Here is a 19,125-nt window from a genome sequence, read left to right as displayed (position 1 = left end):
ACATAAACTGCAGGAGGAGAAAAATGCTCCTACCTAATTGTGGACCTCATGAGCTATAATAATGACCTGTCTGTCAAGATATGCCCACCAATGCAACAGTAGGACTATTACGGGGTAACTAGCTACTCTCTGATTGGATATGAGGTTTGATCTACAAGAAGGAATTCATTCCTGATAATATACACCTACTCAGGAACCTATGGTTGGGGAGGTCACGGGCCTTAGGGAAGAATCAATTACTGTTGTTATGTTAAATGAACATGGCATCAAACTAAATGCTTATGTTTATGTGCATAAATTTGCATGCATAACGACATGCTCTCAGCCTTCTATTCTTTCCTTTTTCATTAGATGGTGGTTAATGCAGAGAATCACAAAATTCAAAGGATGGAGAATAAATGACTGTTGAATATGGTGAATGGAATGGCATGTCATCTTCTCCAAGGCTCAGGGAACATCAAGAAAAGAAGGCATGGAAAGAATAAAACATCCGGTTTGGGGGGGGGTTGCAACAAAGCAGTGTCTTTAGCGCACTTCATAGTGGTTATACACAGTAACTCAGAGCACCCATAAAATATCTAGTTAGTCAAAGCTGCAACATAAATTAGGGAGGGGCTAATAAAGTCCTACCCGTCACTGGGAGACTATGAGCAATTAGTGGATGCTGGAAGAGGGCTATTTGTTTCATTTTAAAACTATAATATTTTTATTTATTCTTTGAAATTTTCATGCATTTATAGAAGGCATTTGGATCATAGTCATTTATCCCTACCTTCCCCCAACAATGCTACCTAGTTCTCTCCATCCCTTCTCCCTCCCAGCTGTCATTCCTTTTTTTTTAATTGATAACCCTCTGCATTCAGTTAACCCTCTGTTGTCTTTATGTGTATGGGGAGGGGGCACCTCCTGAGGCATGGGCAATCTACTAGCAGTCATGTGTCCAAAAAAAGTGACCCTTCCTACTTTAATAACCATCCACTGTCAATAGCTTCTCTACCAAGGATGGAGCCTTGGGATCTCCTGCCAAATTCGTGCTGATATTTTGAAGGGCTTGATAGTATGCAGATTTTGTGTAGGTAAGCACAAATATTGTAAATTGATATGTGCAGCACTTGTGCCGTGACCAAAGTCCGCATTTCTTAGCTCTCCTCTTCATTAGCCAGCTCTTAAGTTCTTTCTTCCCACTCTTCTGTTTGTTCCCTAAGCCTTGGTGGGGGGTGAAACAGATGTCCCATCTATGGCTGACTACTCCCAGTTTCTTAGCTCCTATAAACAGGAATGTGGCTCTGTATTAACCACTACCCACTTCAAAAACAACTTTCTCCAATCAACGTTGGAAGCAACGCAAATCTACAGATATAGGGCAGGGTGCCTTGCCCTCTCTTAAGATTGGAGGGGCATGAAGGGAGGGTGTGTGGAGGGAGTGGGAGGGAAGTGGGAGGAGACGAGGTAGTGGGAATTTGGATTGGTATTTTTTTTAAATAATAAAATAAAATAATAAAAAGATACATATTTTGAAGACCCTTTCACAGCATTATTATTTGGGTAACAATAGGCCTCTCCAGAACCTAGGATTTTCCCAGTCATGAACTTTTTGCCTGGTTTACTGTGCCAGATATAAAATTCATCCGGTGGAATGGGCCTCATATCCAGTCAGAAAGCAGTTGCTTATCCCCATAACTGGCATGTCATCAATGGTCTCATGCAGCTCTGAACATTCTATGCTACAATACCGACCCATCTGGCCAGATGTATCAACAGGGGTGTCATTTTCTTCAGTGGTACAGCCATTGATAAGCTGCCAACAAACATTTCTCCATTCATACTTTTGCAAGTAAGCAAATATAATTAAACCCAGTGGGCAATAAATAAATAAGTAAATAAATAAATAATAGGGGGCTTGTTGGGAAGAAGCACTTCAGCAGAAAAAAGAAAGGGGATGAGACAGACATATAGGGTATAAATGGACAATATTCAGCATGCACACACACTAAATTTTCGAAGAATAAAAATATATAAAAACATCATTATAACCACAATAGAACCAAAATATGGATTATCCCTTTTGAATTTTATTAACACTTACTAATTATACATATTAACTGGTTTTAGCATTACATATCAATGAATGGTTATGAAACATAAGAAAAAACGTTTTTACCTCCTACGTTGTGCTCTTGGCAAAATTGGGTGTATCAATTACATATCATGTGCCTCACTACACATTCCTTCCTATGAACTAGCAAGTATTTATTCCCTATTGCGGTGTAAATATGCTCAAGGAAAACTAGATTATTCCAAGTATATTAAGAAAAAATCATTATTAAACTAGCATATATTTGGAGTTACAATAATCATAACCTATTCTATTATGCTAGCCTTACTAAGACTTCGTTGGTGATTGGAAGGTTGGTTTTGTTTCAGATTGCTATCACTTCGATCATTTAAGTGAAGCTAAAATCATACCATTGAATTCTTAATTTTCTCACAGCCTCCTTGACATCTTTGTTCTTGAGGCTGTAGATAAGGGGGTTACACATCGGAGTGACAACAGTATAGAACAAGGAGAAGGTCTTATTGAGAGCTGGCACCTGGGCAGCCAAGGGCACAGCATAGACCAAGATTAAAGTTCCATAAAACAAAGTCACAACTACTAGATGAGAAGAACAAGTGGAGAATGCCTTTTGCCTGCCAACAATGGAAGGGATATGTAAGACCACAGAAAGAATCTTCCAATAGGAGGCTAAAGTTAGTCCAAAAGGAACCAGGGTTACCAAGGATGTTAGACTCATGCAGACTAGGTTAACCAGGTAGGGATCAGAGCAGGAGAGCTTCTGCAGAGGCTTCAAGTCACAGAAGAAATGGTCAACTTCATTGCCTCCACAGAAAGTCAAGCTAGATAGCATAGCAGCCTGGAAGGCAGCTGCCACTGAGAAGCCACAAAGCCATGAGCCAATTGCTAGTCCCAGACTTAGGGTTCTGTGTAATAGTGTTCTATAGTGCAAGGGCCAGCAGACAGCCAAGTACCTATCATAAGACATTACTGCCAGAAGATAACACTCAGTGCTTCCCAGGGCCCCGAAGAAATATAGCTGAGTTATACAACCTACCATGGAAATTGCCCTATCTTCCCGAAGTAAGTCCACCAGCATCCGGGGTACAATGTTGGATGTATAACAGACCTCCAAGCTTGAAAGATTTGCTAGAAAGAAGTACATTGGAATCTGGAGTCCTTGTTGGGTGCATACCAGTGCCACAAGAAGAAGGTTACCAGAAACTGTGACTAGATAGACAATGCCAAATACCAGGAAAAGCAAGGGGCTCAGTTCCTTGAGGTCTCCAAACCCTAGTAGAAAAAACTCAGTTACCACCATAGTGGTATTTCCTGGCCCCACTGCAGGCATATGTTCTTGAGACAGTCTTAGTTTCTCCATAGCAGTATGTCAGATCACTCTACAGATGAGGTTCACTATGTGATCCAAGTCTATCTGTGATTAGAGATTTGAACTGATGGGGCTGGTTTTTTTGACTCTGGTTCTTATCAGAACCACTTAAGTTTGTCTTTGGAAACTGTTTCTAGAAATTAACTGATCTGTCATCTGAGCAGAGTATGAACCAAGAATGAGGAATCCAAAGAGTAAGACCCACCTAATAAAAATCTAGTCCCCACCCTAAAGGAAAACATTATACTGTGAGCAGGTTAATGCCAGTAAATCTAAAATAGCAAGTTGATACTCTCAAATTCACATTCAAAGGAGATACATAGAGACCAACCATGATTAGAATCTGAGGAAAACGTTATACTGTGAGCAGGTTAATGCCGGTAAATCGAAAATATCAAGTTGATACTCTCAAATTCACATTCAAAGGAGATACATAGAGACCGACCGTGATTAGAATCTGTTGCATGCCCAAAAGAAATGTACAAGCAAAATACTTGCTAGATATGGACAATTCCAAGAAATGATGGCCATCAAAACAGTTCATATTTGCTGCCTTCTTAAATAAAGCATGAAATAAAGAGTGATACGCCATGCCTGTTGCAGAGAAACATTCCATCGTTGCTGTGGGACCATCCATTTTTGTTTGGAAATGCCATTCCTGATGCAGTTGCTTGAGAGAGAATGTTGTGGCAAACTAGGTGTTTACCCTAAAGGAGAACAAATATTTTTATTTTCCCTAATATAATATTTTTATTAGTCATTTGGGAATTTCATACAATGCACCCCAATTACACTCACTTCCAAATCCAAGGATTTTAATTTTTAAATATTGCCTAATAAAATGCTGGAATTTAGGCTTGGGAAGGAAACCTAGAAGATGGTATTTTAAACCACCACTTAGATTCGTATTACACATATCTAAACAAATGCATGCATGTATGCACTTACAAATACACATACATTTTGGTGCAATCACACATTCAAAGAGAAAAGGCACATATATAATCTTTGTTCTCACTTCAAATTTGGGTTTAAGATGTCAGTCAATTGGAATATTGCTCCATAGGACTTGCCTGACATTTGAAGAAAATGACTATCAGGTCACCAGATCTAAATAAACAGGCTTTCCATATGTATCAGCAACTAATCTATTTCTTCAACTTTGGTATTGGTCTGCTTGAGAAGGCAGTGTTGGGAGAATGCTGAGCACATCACCTGCAAAGCAACACTGTCTGGACCCAATCTCACCCTCTCAGTGTACTGACTGTTTAACTTCAGCCAAGTTACTTGACCTCTCTTGAGCCTCGGTTGTTTTATTTGAGAAATACATGTTATTAGGGGAGTGTCTGACACATAACAGTACTTAATAAGCATTAAATATTTTTGTTTACATGGGAAAAGTATTGAGAAAGCATTCCCATGGAAAGATTCACCATCATTACTAATCACTACATAGTTAAAATTTAACAAGTAATATAAATGCACGGAAGAAAAATTGCTTGTTCTTTTACTACTTTACATTTTTATTTAAATTTATTTTTTATTGTGTATAAAGTTGTACCATAGTTCATGTGTGGAGATGAGGGGACAATTTGTGTGAGTCTGTTCTTTCTTTTTCCACGAGAGTCCTAGGAATCAAAAGGAGGTTATTGGGCCTAGCAGCAAGTGCTCTAATCCACTGAGCCATCTCGCATATTCTTTTATTACTTCTTAACTACTAGCCATCACTACTTAATTTTAACACTCAATTTAACCTCAATATACTTTCAAATGCCGTTAATGTAAACTTATGCAACTCTGTAAGGCTTTAATGAGATCATGTATATAAAGGGCCTGCCATTTAGAAAATATTCAATAAATCATGTCAGAACAATACTAACAATTTTCCTAGATCATTAAATGACCATGTAGCAGAGGGGATATGTGCAGTTCTGTGGGACTCAAATGGGCATGACCTTTCCACCATACAATTGAACATAAGGCCTACTGTAATTTACATGTGTGTGTGTATCTACCTGCATGTGTGTTCTATGGTTTTGTGCAAAGGGAGTTTAGAAAATTTTTCTCTGAAAGAGTTAAAAGGCTAGCGCTCTGCAGTGCTCTTGTACCTTTTAGCTGTTTTCTTCCGTCTCCATTCTGTACCAATTCCCCCACCACCAACACACACAAGCTGTGGGCACCCACACTGCTCTCTTTGTTCTTTTGCCTCTCATTCTTGTCCAGCTCCTGACCTTTGATTCAACCTCCTCTTTGAGGAGGAACTCAGGGTTTTCACTGGATGTTCTCAGCACAGGCTCTTGCCTCCTCTTCAAAAGCTTTGGCTGACTCTCATTCTCCACGGTTGTTTTTTCCAAAACAGAAGCCACCATTAACCATTTCTTTCAGCAATAAATCCTTACCCAATTCTGCTGCCGCCTTCCCTTCTTCCTGAACGTATTTTGTTGATGGCTTGTAACACTTATCACACACATCATATACTATTAATACATTAAACTGAATTCTAATAATTTGCATTTCTAATCCATGATCCATGAAAGCAGGGATGCCTCTTTTTTACTAATTAATGAATCCTCCTTTCTTAGAATATTGCCTAGCAGAGAGAATACAGAATGAATATTTCCTTTATAATGTGATAGGGTAGTATGATCAGATAAATAGGACTTTGTCTTTTGAGTGAAACAGAGCTATGTTCCTATCTCAGGAATATCCCCACATGGGACCTGGAACACTTCGTTATATTCAGTGTGCCTCTATGTCCCCATCCTTTAACTAGAAAGCCTCACAGACCTCTTATATCTCTAAGTCTCCCTTTACTTTTCTAGAACATGGATTTCAAAACTTTTTATTTTTCTTAAAGGCTGGAAAGTAACATTTAAAGATCTGAAAGCCAACCTTAGTATTTGTCATAAGTATTTTTTAAATGCTATGATCTTTAGGAACCAGCATAGATAATAAAAAAAAAATGAAGGGTGGTGGTGATTATGTTCTACTGAAAAAATATTTACAGGCTGGCCAGATGGCTCAGCAGGTAAAGGTGCTGACCTCTAAGTCTGACAACTTGCGATAAATCCTGGTACCTGTTATAAAAAGGAGAGAACAGGAGTTTTCCTCTGACTCACACACACATGAAGTTTTTAAACGAAACCTTGAAATTGAAAATGGTCTTAGACCTCTTGTAGCTGAGTATAGGCATAGTTGCCTATCAGAAATCCATGGTCATCTTTGCAGTTGGGTTAAACCAATGAGATATGAACAGAATGCGATTCGGAGCTGCTAGAATGTTCCCCAAAAGGGGAGCTCTACTGTCTGGCATGGAGACCCGTAATTAGGAGTCTTATCATGCAGATAAGCATGTTTCTATTTTGTTCGATACTGAATATTCTGAGGTCTTTGTTATAGCATCTTACCTTAACAAACAAGTAAGTTTACCTACCTCCAGAGATAGTATGATTAGTATGATTAGTCAGTGCAGTAGGCCTTGCAAAACACTTAGTATCATAGTTAACACTAAGTAAAAAGATTATAAACAGTATGATATCTATTGCTAGTAACTTCATCTTTTCCATTTGTTTCCCATCTGTGGTATAGCCCAATGTTTTTTTTTGTGTGTGTGTGTGTGTGTGTGTGTGTGTGTGTGTGTGCATGCGTGCTTCATAATGACAACTCAGTCAGCAGGTAGGAGTCTACATATATGGCGGTGGTCCCATAAGATTATAGTATAATGTAACCATCTTAGTTTATGGAAGCATACGTTATGATATGACATAATAGTGGAATCACCCAATGATGTGATAGGCAGCAGAACATTTTCACATTATTAAATAACATGACTTCTAGTTTATCCACACTAGATTTGGGTTCATTTAAGACTCAGTGCTTAGAAAGGTTCATATAGCTCTGAGAAGGTTTTCTTCATGGACTCAACAACTTCCCCCTTACATAGAAAGGGAAATTAAACCAAATTATCCAGATTTTCCTTTGTTCACACGATTAAAATACCATCCTTGATTAAATATGACTTTTGACATTCTTCACAAGCTAGATAAGAAACCAATATTCAAACTTGGGTTTATATGGCTAGAATGTTGGGCAATATTTTCCTATATTTCTGGTTGTCAAGACCTGAAGGGGTCCCACTACTGGCATCTATGGATAGAGGCCAGGTATCTTGCTCAGTTATCTACAATGCACACAGGACAATGCCAACAGCACCTAATTTTCTAGTCTAAAATATAAATGGTGTCAATTTAAAGTCACCTTGCCCTACAGGTATATAGACAGGGAGAATTTCCAATTTTCATACAGATGTTTCTGGAAAAATCAGTCTGCTATTAATGTAACTCTGGTTGAGGAATTATTCTAGCTTTATTTTTTCTTGTCTCTTTTTTTACACATTGCTTCTTCCAAAGAGAAAGGTTTATCTATCCGGCCACTTGAATTTGAGTAAGACTGTCATCATTTTCCTCTCTGAGATTCCAGAGCACAGCAGAAGAGAGTAAATAAGACATAGAAGCTGGGGTGTTGTCTCAGGTTCTAATTAATATTTTGCCACTTAGTAATGGAGCAGCTACTTACATGGTTATTTAATACTTTGGGAATTTCTGACTACAGCACGATTTGTTGAAAACATTTTTATATTATACAAGCATATTTTGTTATGGCTTACAATAGGATGACCAAGAGAAAATTTTCAAGTGTAAAAATATGTTAAAATGCTGTAGGTAAAGTAGACATGAATATACATTCCAGAAATAAAGTCAAAGGTTGGTAGTAAACACTTGACTTATGAATTTGTCTGTTTATATTTTAATACGTGACTCTGTGTGTTAAACCCTGATCATACCCCGTTGGCAGTCACTGAAGATGTTCAAAGAATGATGCAAGAGTTTAATTTTAAACTGCCAATATTTACAAGGTTAGAGAAAGTATACATCTATTTGAACTCACGCTGAGAAGAATTTCCAGGCATCTATTTAAAAACGTGCAGGGACAGGGCAGAGTAAGGTACAAAGTTGAAAGAGCCAGGTTACTGTTGAATCCCCTCTGTGTTTTTTCCTACTTGATGGATAAAAAACCAGAGAGGAACAAAACCCAGTCACATAGAGATGTGATTAAAACGCAGCACAAGTCTTGCTGCACAAGACTGCCTCTCTCCAGCCCCCACTCATCCTGCCAGCTAGCTTCGAAGTGTTTTTTCCCCTGTTCGAGAAGTTCTTCATGCTCCCCCAGCCTTTCTTTCAAACCAATACCTATTTTTTCCCCTTTTATCAAATAATGACTCTCTTAGTCATCGCTGCAGGTTTCCTGGACTTGTACAACCTGCTTATGACTCAACCTGCTTTTAGCGAGTGGGCCTCTAGATACAATCGATGATTATTAGGCAGAACTTTGAAAAATAAATTCAAAAGAAAAGAAGTTTTAAAATGGAGCTATAGGTTTGCATGTGTATGTGTGTGCATGCACACACATGCCTGTGCACACACAGAATCTGCAATCACAGAGAAGTTATCCTCCCATGCCAGGACGACTATTTAAAAAATCAGTCAAGCAAATTAGTCTTATTTCTTGTTTTTGATGGCAAGTTGTGAAATTAGTGTGTGTTCAGTTGCCAAGGGATGAAAATTAAGATGCATATCCAAGCATAAACACACATATACACACCCACACACAAAGAGGGAAAGAAAGAAACAGAGATAGAGACAGAGATAGACAGAGAGACAGAGAGATAAAGACATGAAGAGAGACAGGGACAGAGTGACAAGATGGTGGAAATGCAGTATGGAAAGAAGGGTACCCTTGATGTCACTCACCAGCTTGATCCTGCATTCATACTGATGTCAGGAAACACAAGCTTAACATAGAAATGGCAGACAACAAAATGGTTCACATGCATCCAGACTGGTTTACAGAACATAGCACTCCCCTGGGTTCCAGACTGGTAAATGTCAACCATTTCCCTAGAAATCTGACCCTCCACTTGGTCCTTTCTTGTCAGGAAACAACTTATCTACACCTTGAACCAAGGGAAGAGATCTTCCCTTAAGTCCTTCCCAAAAACCAACGTACAGATAGTGATTTTGCATTCTTATTGATCCTTTAGAAGCTGTGTGGTCTTGAGTGATATCCTTAACCTATCTGAGATACAGTTTCTTGATCATTAAAATAAAAATAATGCTATCTTTTATAACAAATGTACAAAATGAATGGTGGGGCTTTAATGAGATATCATTGTAATTTTAAAGTACTATACAAAATACATTAAAATAATCATGTTATTAATGTTAATATTTCGTCTTCATTTATTTATTATTTTATGTGGGAAGTACACTTGTCGTGGCATTGTGTGATGGTTAGAACAACTAGGATTCTGGGGACTGAACTAAAACCACAGGTTCAGTAAGAAACCATTTCCTGAGAGAGAAGACCTATTCTGGGTTTGATAAGCTGTAATTATTCGAAACAAATCAAAATTAGAATCCCTTTCAATTCTACTTTTATGGCCTGTTCACTGATTTCCTGAAACTTAGACCTGCCTTTTTCTGGATGTAATCTTTGCAATCATTGAAGAAGTTAATGTGGTCCTATTCACCCCCAAATACCAATCAGCTGAAAAGCACTTTTATAGAGTGAAAAACTCCATCAGCATTGGCCTCATACTCTGTTCTCAACATTATTGTCTGTGTGACTGATGTCTATTGCCCCCTTTGGAGGTTGTTAACTCATGGAAATCATGTTTGTTGAGTCGGAAAAAGTGAAAGGAAATGTTTGGATTTGCTCTTGTATTCCCCATGCCAGTCAACACTTAACACCCTTTTGATGTGCTCATGAATAAGTGGCTGAAAATCTGTCATAGATGTTGTATTCCTTAAGCAAGAGAGCCCGAGGTCCCACATCCCTCCCCATGGTGCACACCGGACAGTGCATACCTGATGATGGCCAGGACCCAGCCTCATGATCCAGTCCATATTGACAGAGCATCTTGCTTTATTTCTCTTCTCCTATAAACGTTCAGGGTTTAGCTGAAGAGATGGCTTAGTGGTTAAGAGCACTTGATGCTCTTCCAGAGTACCTGAGTTCAATTCCCAGCACCAATATGGCAGCTCACAACTGTCTGTAACACCAGTTACATGGGATCAAACATCCTCACACAGACACACATGCAGGCAAAACACCAGTGCATACTAAATAACAATGAATAAATAATTAAAAATAAACCCTTGGGAGCCACTTTCAGCAATTGATGTATGTTTCTCTCTCTCTCTCTCTCTCTCTCTCTCTCTCTCTCTCTCTCTCTCTCTCTCAAGGATTGAGGCTAGAGGAAATTAAACAGACTTATTCTAATTTCTCTTTTAGACAAACTGGTGATGGACCACATATGTACTTATTAGGTTCTAATGTTGCAGTTCTAAATTCATTAAAAACTTTTTTTAAATGTAGTATCAGGAACAAGACAAGGCTGTCCACTGTCACCATATCTCTTCAAGATAGATTTTGAAGTTCTAGCAATAGCAATAAGACAACATAAGGAGATCTAGGGGATTCAAATTGGAAAGGAAGAAGTCAAACTTTTGTTATTTTCAGATGATATGATAGTGTACATTAGTGACCCCCAAACCTCTACCAAAGAACTCCTACAGCTGATAAATAACTTCAGTGAAGTTGCAGGTTACAGGATCAACTGAAAAAAATCAGTAGCCCTTCTATACACAAAGAATAGAGAAGCAACGAGGAAATTCAGAGAAATTACACCTTTTATGATAACCACAAATAGCATAAAGTATCTTGGGGTAACTCTAACCAAGGAAGTGAAAGATCTATTTGACAAGAACTTTAAGGCATTAAAGAAATTGAAGAGGACACCAGAAAATGGAAAGCCCTCCCGTGCTCTTGGATAGGTAGGATCAACATAGTAAAAATGGAATTTCTATCAAAGGCAATCTATAAATTCAATGCAATCCCCATTAAAATCACCACAAAAATCTTCACAGACCTTGAGAGAACAATAATCAACTTTATATGGAAAAACAAAAGACCCAGAATAGCCAAAAACAATCTTATACAATAAAGGAACTTCTGGAGGCATTACCATCCCTGACTTCAAACTCTATTACAGAGCTACAGTAATGAAAACAGCTTGGTATTGGCATAAAAACAGAGAAGTTGACCAATGGAATTGAATAGAAGACCCGGATTTTAACCCACAAACCTATGAGCACCTGATTTTCGATAAAGGAGCTAAAAAGTATACAATGAAAGAAAGAAAGCATCTTCAACAAATAGTGCTGGCATAACTATATGTCAACCTGTAGAAGAATGAAAATAGATCCATATCGATCACCATGCACAAAACTCAAGTCCAAATGAATTAAAGACCTTAATATCAATCTGAACACAGTGAACCTGATAGAAGAGAAAGTGGGAAGTAGTCTACAACATATGGGCACAGGAGACCACTTCCTATGTATAATCCCAGTAGCACAGACAATAAGGGCAACATTGAATAAATGGGACCTTCTAAAACTGAGAAGCTTCTGTAAAGCAAAGGACCCTGTCATTAAGACAAAAAGGCAACCTACTTTTGGGAGATCTTCACCAATCCTGCATCAGACAAAGGTCTGATCTCCAAAATATATAAAGAACTCAAGAATCTAGACTTTAAAATGCTAATTAACCCAATTAAAAAAATGGGGTACTTAACTGAACAGAGAATTCTCAACAGAAGACTTTCAAATGGCCAAAAGACAGTTAAGGTCATGCTCAACCTCCTTAGCAATCAGGGAAATGCAAATCAAAACATCTTTGAGATACCATCTTACACCTATCAGAATGGCTAAAATCAAAAACACCTATGATAGCCTTGGCTGGAAAGGATGTGGAGTAAGGGGAACACTCATCTATTGCTGGTGGGAATGCAAACTTGTGCAAACACTTAGGAAATCAGTGTGGCAGTTTCTCAGGAAATTCGTGATCAACCTACCCCCAGGACCCAGCAATACCACTCTGGGAATATACCCAAGAGATGCCCTATCATACTATAAAAGCATTTGTTCAACTATGTTCATAGCAGCATTATTTGTAATAGCCAGAACCTGGAAACAACCTAGATGCCCCTAAATGGAAAAATAGATAAAGAAAGTGTGGAATATGTACGCATTAGAGTACTACTCAGTGGTAAAAAACAATGACATCTTGAATTTTGGATGCAAATGGATGGAAATAGAAAACAGTATCCTGAGTGAGGTAACCCATACCCAAAAAGAGGAATATGGTATGTACTCACTCATTAGAGGATTCTAGCCATAAATAAAGGTGATTGAGCCTATAATTCATGATCCTCGAGAAGCTAAATAAGAAGGTGAACCCAAAGAAAAACATAAAGTTATCGTCCTGGATATCGGAAGTAGACAAGATTGCCAGGCAAAAATTTAGAGCTTGGGAGTGGGGGTTGGGTGGGGGTAAGGGGAGATGAGGAGAGAGAAGAAGGGGAGGATGGGGAGAGCTTGGGGGAATGGGATGGTTGGGATGGAGGAAGAGTGGATATGGGAGCAGGGATGTATATATCTTAATTAAGGGAGCCATTTTAGGGTTGGCAAGAGACTGGACTCTAGAGGGGTTCCCAGTTGTCCAAGGAGATGTCCCCAGCTTGTTCCTTGAGCAGCTGAGGAGAGGGCACCTGAACTGGCCCTATACTGTAGCCACTCTGATGAATATCTTGCACATCACCATAGAACCTTCATCCAGCGATGGATGGAGATAGAGACAGAGACCCACATTGGAGCACTGGCCTGAGCTCCCAAGGTCCAAATGAGGAGCAGAAGGAGGGAGAACATGAACAAGGAAGTCAGGACTACGAGGGGTACGTAAACCCATTGTGACGGCGGGGCTGATCTAATAAGAACTCACTAAGGCCAGCTGGACTGGGTCTGATGGAGCATCTGATCAAACCGGACTCTCTGAACATGGCTGACAATGATGGCTGACTGAGAAGCCAAGGACAATGGCACTGGTTTTTGATTCTACTGTATGTACTGGCTTTGTGGGAGCCTAGTCTGTTTGGATGCTCACCTTCCTAGACCTGGATGGAGGGGGAAGGACGTTGGACTTCCCACAAGGCAGGGAACCCTGACTGTTCTTTGGACTGGAGAGAGAGGGAGAGGGGGAATTTGGTGAGGGAGACGGAAATAGGAGGAGGGGAGAAGGTGAAATTTGTAATAATAATAATATTAATAATAATAATAAAGATGCAAAAAAGAAATTAAAATAATAAATGCAGTGGGAAAGAATATATTCTCCAAAGTCAAAGAAAAAATACACTGCTGTGTATTTCCACACTCATATTAAGAAATAGTTTGTTTGTGTCTATTCTCTATTCTTGTTCTTGTTGTTTATTTTGTTATTTTTTCCTTTGTGATGCTGCTTGTTCTATGCTTCCTTGTCTCAGTTAAGCACACCTCACTTCCTCTCCACAATATTGGTTAGTAGAGAGTGCAGGGGAGTCCTTGAGCTGTTCAAGCTGCAAGGCCCTGTCAGTGGTGCCTCGGTTCCATTTGTCTTTGTATGTCAGTTTGGTCTTCTACAGTCTCAAAATAAATCGCTTCTTTTGCAAAAATATTAAATACTTGATGTTAAAGAAAACTAAGAAATATAAGCAGTAGGGCATTGTATATATAGGGTAGAGAAACAGTAACGCTGTAAATTGCCTACCCTGTGATAGGAAGAGTAGTGTCTAGGCTGGTTGTATTGTTAGTTAATACTGAGACATTCTGCATACTCAGTAAATATCCTGAGGAAAGATAATATTGAAGAAGAAAGGAAAAAAAGGAAGCAATGGAAGGAGAGAGGAGGAAGGTAGATAGGGAGGGAATTTCTAAGTAAACTACCTAAAGTAGTAAAATATGCTGTGCAGTGGTGGTGCAGCCCATAATCCCAGCACTCAGGAGGCAGAGTCAGGTGGATCTCTGTGAGTTCAGGGACAGCTTGGTCTTCAAGGGCTGGTTCCAGGACAGCCAGAGTTCCACAGAAACACCTTGTCTTGAAAAACAATCAAAAAGCCAAATAAGATATTTCGAATTTTAAGGTCCATACATGACTATTAATGTTTCTACATGCACATAATTTATCTGGGGAATTCAGCATTCCAGTTTGAGTGGTCATTGTACGAAGGTCTCTATGGCTTTCTCGGCCTCCAATTTTTAACTTCAATCGGGTCATGGGCACACCCTCATGTGTAACTCATGTGAAGTTTCCAGACTGCACTCAGGTTCATTATTCTCACCTGAGCTATCAGCATGCTCTCCAGGAAATTTGCCTGAATTAATTTAGTCTCCAGAGCAGCCAAACAAATTATTAGTTTTTCAAAAGAAAAAGAATTCAATCAACTTAGATATATTCCCTTCTCCCTGCTTCCTTGAATATGCATGCTACTTAGATAAATCTCTCTATATAACAGTCTCTCTGGTTTATTTCAAGATAGAGAAAAAAGTTGTTGAAAATTTCCTATTAGTCAAGGCTCAACAAAACAAGAATGCTAATATACTCTGTCTGGCAGTGAAAAAAAAACTGAGATAAACCCTCCACAATTCAAATTTTCAAAGGCTTTCCTACAATCTAATTACATTTGGCCCCTTTTTCTATACTTTCTACAGTTGACCCTTTGGTCATGGTAACGAAACATATGGGTGGTTGCTCTATGATATAAGACTCTGAAAGAGTCTTAGTGCCTCACACATTTCCATAGCAACTCAGGAGATACTGACAAGGATCTTTTGAAATGATTTTTTAAGTTGGGGGATAAGACAAAGAACTTTGGCAGTTCCCCTTTTGGGGATCTGGAATTTCTCCTGAGAGTCTATACACAATTCTTTTATGATTCTGCAGTCTTTTTGCATGATTCTTCAATGCGGCTGTCAACTCATTATCATTGTAGTGGAAGAGGTGATGGTGACCGTGGTCACAGCAATTGCAGCTGTTGATATCTACTGCACACTCCCTGCTTTGTGAGCCTTGTGATAAAGTATTTGGACATTGACTTATTTAAAAATTATTTTATCTTAGAGATTATTCTATCAAGTAAGTATTGATTATATATTTATGTTTCAGTTGGTGAAACAAAGGTAGACAAAGTTAAGTAACATATTGTAAAGACAGATTTATTTTAGATCCGTATCTTGCTTTATAAATATATCCCACACTCTGACTCACTCTGAAGATTCCTGCACACAAATTAGTCATGGTAAAAGGTAAGATGGAAAGACAAGTATTAGGCCAGGTTAAGGTCAGAGGAGCTTAGCCTCCACCAACATAGACTCCAAACTTTCTTTCTACAAACATAGACTCCAAACTTTCATTTATGATGAGCAAAAATTTTAAATATTTTAATATTTTAAATGCTAAGCATGCTATTAATAACAAAAGTATTGTTGACATGAAAATGTTTTCCAGTGGTTATTACCTTTGAACTATCAAATTAATATAGTCATCATTCACAACATTAAGGTAGAAATTAGCTTAATACTTTACAACTATAACTTGTCATATTATCAAAATCAAGATAATTTTGATTATGAGCTAGGTGTCCAAATTGTCGTTCTATATTAGTAAAGATGTCAGATTAGTGCTTCGTTCTTCAAAATATTCACATAGTTCACGCAAAAGCATGGTTGTTGACAGGATAATAATTAGCTTAATTAAGAAGAATAATAGAAGGGAAACAAACATTTATTGACCATCTGCATCATATTGCACTAGGTGTCTCCACATACAACATCTCATTATGATAATAATACATAGTTCACCTGACTCTTCTGAAGACTAATTTAGCCCACTTATGGGGGCATACCCACCAGGAGGTAGAGGAATAGTATTAACAGTACTGATCACAGACCATGTTCCAAGGCCTGTGTTATCCTGGAGATTATTTCTTTAATCTTCACAACATTCTTGAACACTAGGCTTTGCCATCTACACATTTTACCTGAGAAGACTAAGGACTAGGCAATATTTTAATGACTCAGAGAGGTGGAGTTAACTGAACCTACATCCATTGTTTTTCATTTAATAAAGGATAGTAAAATGTGTATGTGTGTGTATGCATTAATGTGTGTAAGATCCTTACTTACCAAGAAGCATGAATGAGGATCACTGAAGGGCCCCAGTTGTCAGTCCTCGCCTTGCACATTGTTTGAGACAATCTTTTTGTTGAAACAGAATGTCTTTGTTGTCTGTCATTATAAACTCGAGACTAGGTAGTTCATGTGTTTCTGGATATTTTCCTGGCTTTCCTCATATTTCCAAGTAAGAACACTACTGTGTCAAACTTTTCATAGGTTCTAGGGAACTTGAGCTCATGTCCCATGCTTCTACAAGCAGATGCCGTCTCCGCTGACCCATCTTCACCATCCACAAAGCCTCTACAAGACCCTTTTACCGTACGAAGGGAGGAATGTAGCAATATTTACTCATTCATTCATTCATTCACTACGCTTTCAGTAAATACTCTATGCCAGTCAGTGAACTATATTCTTTTCATAAATTACGTCAGTAAATCTTCACAACAGTCCTAAGGAAAGGCAGCCAAGATTACTCTAGTTTTACAGATGGACAGAGGGGGCTGGGCTGAATCTCTCAGCATCATAAAGCTAGGGAATGAATCTAGATTTGCATTTTCTATTTTCAAAGCTTATATTTCTTCTAAAATATGTCACTTCCAGAAAACAAAGTATGTCCTTCTAAATACAATGTTACTTGTTTGTATTATATGGATTTGTCCCCAGCACTGGGGCTCTGTTAGGTGGATTGGCCTCGTTAACAGTAGATAAACACATACTCTATAACCTGGAGGAAAGAATGGATGTCTCAGAGAAGGTTAGATATAGAAAAAGATATGCAGAGGGAAAGACACACACAGACACACACACACACACACACACACACACACGTATTTAACAGTTTAAGTCACCCTAGAGGTGGAAAGGACCAAAAGAGATCATCAAATACAGCTTCTGTCCTGCAGTATTTTTAACTACCTGCTTCATCTCATACACTGATGGCATGCTAAACTCAACATTGTTTTGTGCACATTGCTAGTACTAGACCAAAATGAGGCATCCTATAGCTGAACACATTTCTATTCCTTCTGTTAAGCACAGGAAATCACTAAAGGGACTTGATTCATAACATCATTTTCAAGTCAGGAAGTTGCCTCCACAATCATTTATGCCATTTACTTATGCAAACACCATACCTGTTAGCAGACGATACCCAGCCTACTTCCTTTTTTAGGACTACTTATCACTCTCACTTCTGGTTGTAGCTACTCCCATGTCCTCCACTCTTGATTTAGTTCCAAATATTCTTTCAGAAAGAAAGATGTTTTTCTAAATTCTGATTGTAGAGATCTACCTTTCTTTTTATTAGAAAGTGGTCCGTTGTCTTGTCTCTGTACCATGTAAAATGAACAGAGCTGGAAGTCAGGGGTCACAAGAAATCTAGGCCAGTTAACCCAAATAATACCCTAGTGGTTGGTTATCCCAAAAGATATACTGTTAATGGGGACTGGGACCAATTGTAACATCGTATAGGGAAATCTATGCCACATCTGACATTTCTGTGAAGTCACCTAACAAACAATGTCTCTGGGTCACAATAATGAACTGAGCCAAAGATTAGAAGGATGCTAAACTCACTAAACTGGTTCATCCTATAATGTACCAGATCCAGAGGGAAATGAGCTATATCCACCATACCCAGAACGTCATGTGGAATCCTGGGTAAGACTCGGCAATTACTTTATCCTACTGAGCTGCTGTTTTATTATCTTTTTAAAGGTTAGTAAGCTGGGTGGAAAGTTGTTGAAGCAGGAGGCAGAGAAACTTGTTGAATAGGCGTTTTCTCTGAGGCATTGTACTTAGTAATTCATATATATGTTCACTTCACATCACCAATCTCTTCAAGTTATGAATTGTTATTGAAATAATAATGTACACTATAAGTGAGTGTCTTGTTCATTGCACACTTAATAAATGTCATCTGCCATCCTATCCAAATTTTACAGGAGATATGAATCCCACATTTTCCTTAGTGTCTGATAATTCACTTTGAAGAGGACTGGAGCAATCATCTTTAGAACTAATAGACTGTTGAGATAGGAGAGACCTTAAAAATTGCTTATACATAATACTTTAATGAAGAGAAAAAGAAAAGTTACTTGTAACTGGTTCTACAGAAAGAAAAGATTAATAACCAAAGCATCTTCCTTCCTATGTGTGTGTGTTTGTGTGTGTGTGTGTGTGTGTGTGTGTGTGTTTATGTCTCTTTAGGGGCTGTCTCAGAAAATCCACTACCATCTATGAATTAATGAAAGTGAAAGGCAGAATCCAGGCTCTTTGTGGTTATTGCAGTTTATAAAAACACCTTGGATTTCAGACAGAAACTCTTCCTGGGAACGTTAGAACATGACTTTGGGGACATAGTAGAAAGGCAGAGAAGAACGGAAAGATAGAATCCATAAGAAAGTCAGTTAGAGTCAGCCCAGCTGAAAACAAAAGCAGAACCATGTTTTCTCAGGGGATTGGAGAACTCTTCTCTGTTGAGATTGAAAGTCAACTACTCTGCCTTATGTGAGGGCCCACAGTTTTGGATCTGTTCCATTTTGACTTAAGGTCAGAGAGTTCAAACCTATTTC

General features: G+C 38.5%; 1 protein-coding gene across 1 annotated transcript; it reads right to left on the bottom strand.

Annotated features, from left to right (window-relative positions):
- Positions 1-2,444: 2,444 nt before the first annotated feature.
- On the bottom strand, positions 2,445-3,404 carry LOC126494084 (olfactory receptor 11A1-like). The gene has a single exon (XM_050131304.1). The coding sequence runs from the start codon at positions 3,402-3,404 to the stop codon at positions 2,445-2,447; it is 960 nt and encodes a 319-aa protein (XP_049987261.1).
- Between the last annotated feature and the right edge of the window lie 15,721 nt (positions 3,405-19,125).

This window comes from Alexandromys fortis, unplaced genomic scaffold (genome assembly GCF_014885135.2).
Source record: "Alexandromys fortis isolate MF-2015 unplaced genomic scaffold, M_Fortis_MF-2015_v1.1 scaffold_314, whole genome shotgun sequence".
In the NCBI taxonomy this organism is placed as follows: domain Eukaryota; kingdom Metazoa; phylum Chordata; class Mammalia; order Rodentia; family Cricetidae; genus Alexandromys; species Alexandromys fortis.
This window is presented reverse-complemented; position numbering and strand designations above follow the sequence as displayed.

What these genes read in the sequence shown, in the direction of transcription:
- LOC126494084 (XM_050131304.1), bottom strand. Translation starts at nt 3,404, where the DNA reads ATGCCTGCAGTGGGGCCAGGAAATACCACTATGGTGGTAACTGAGTTT.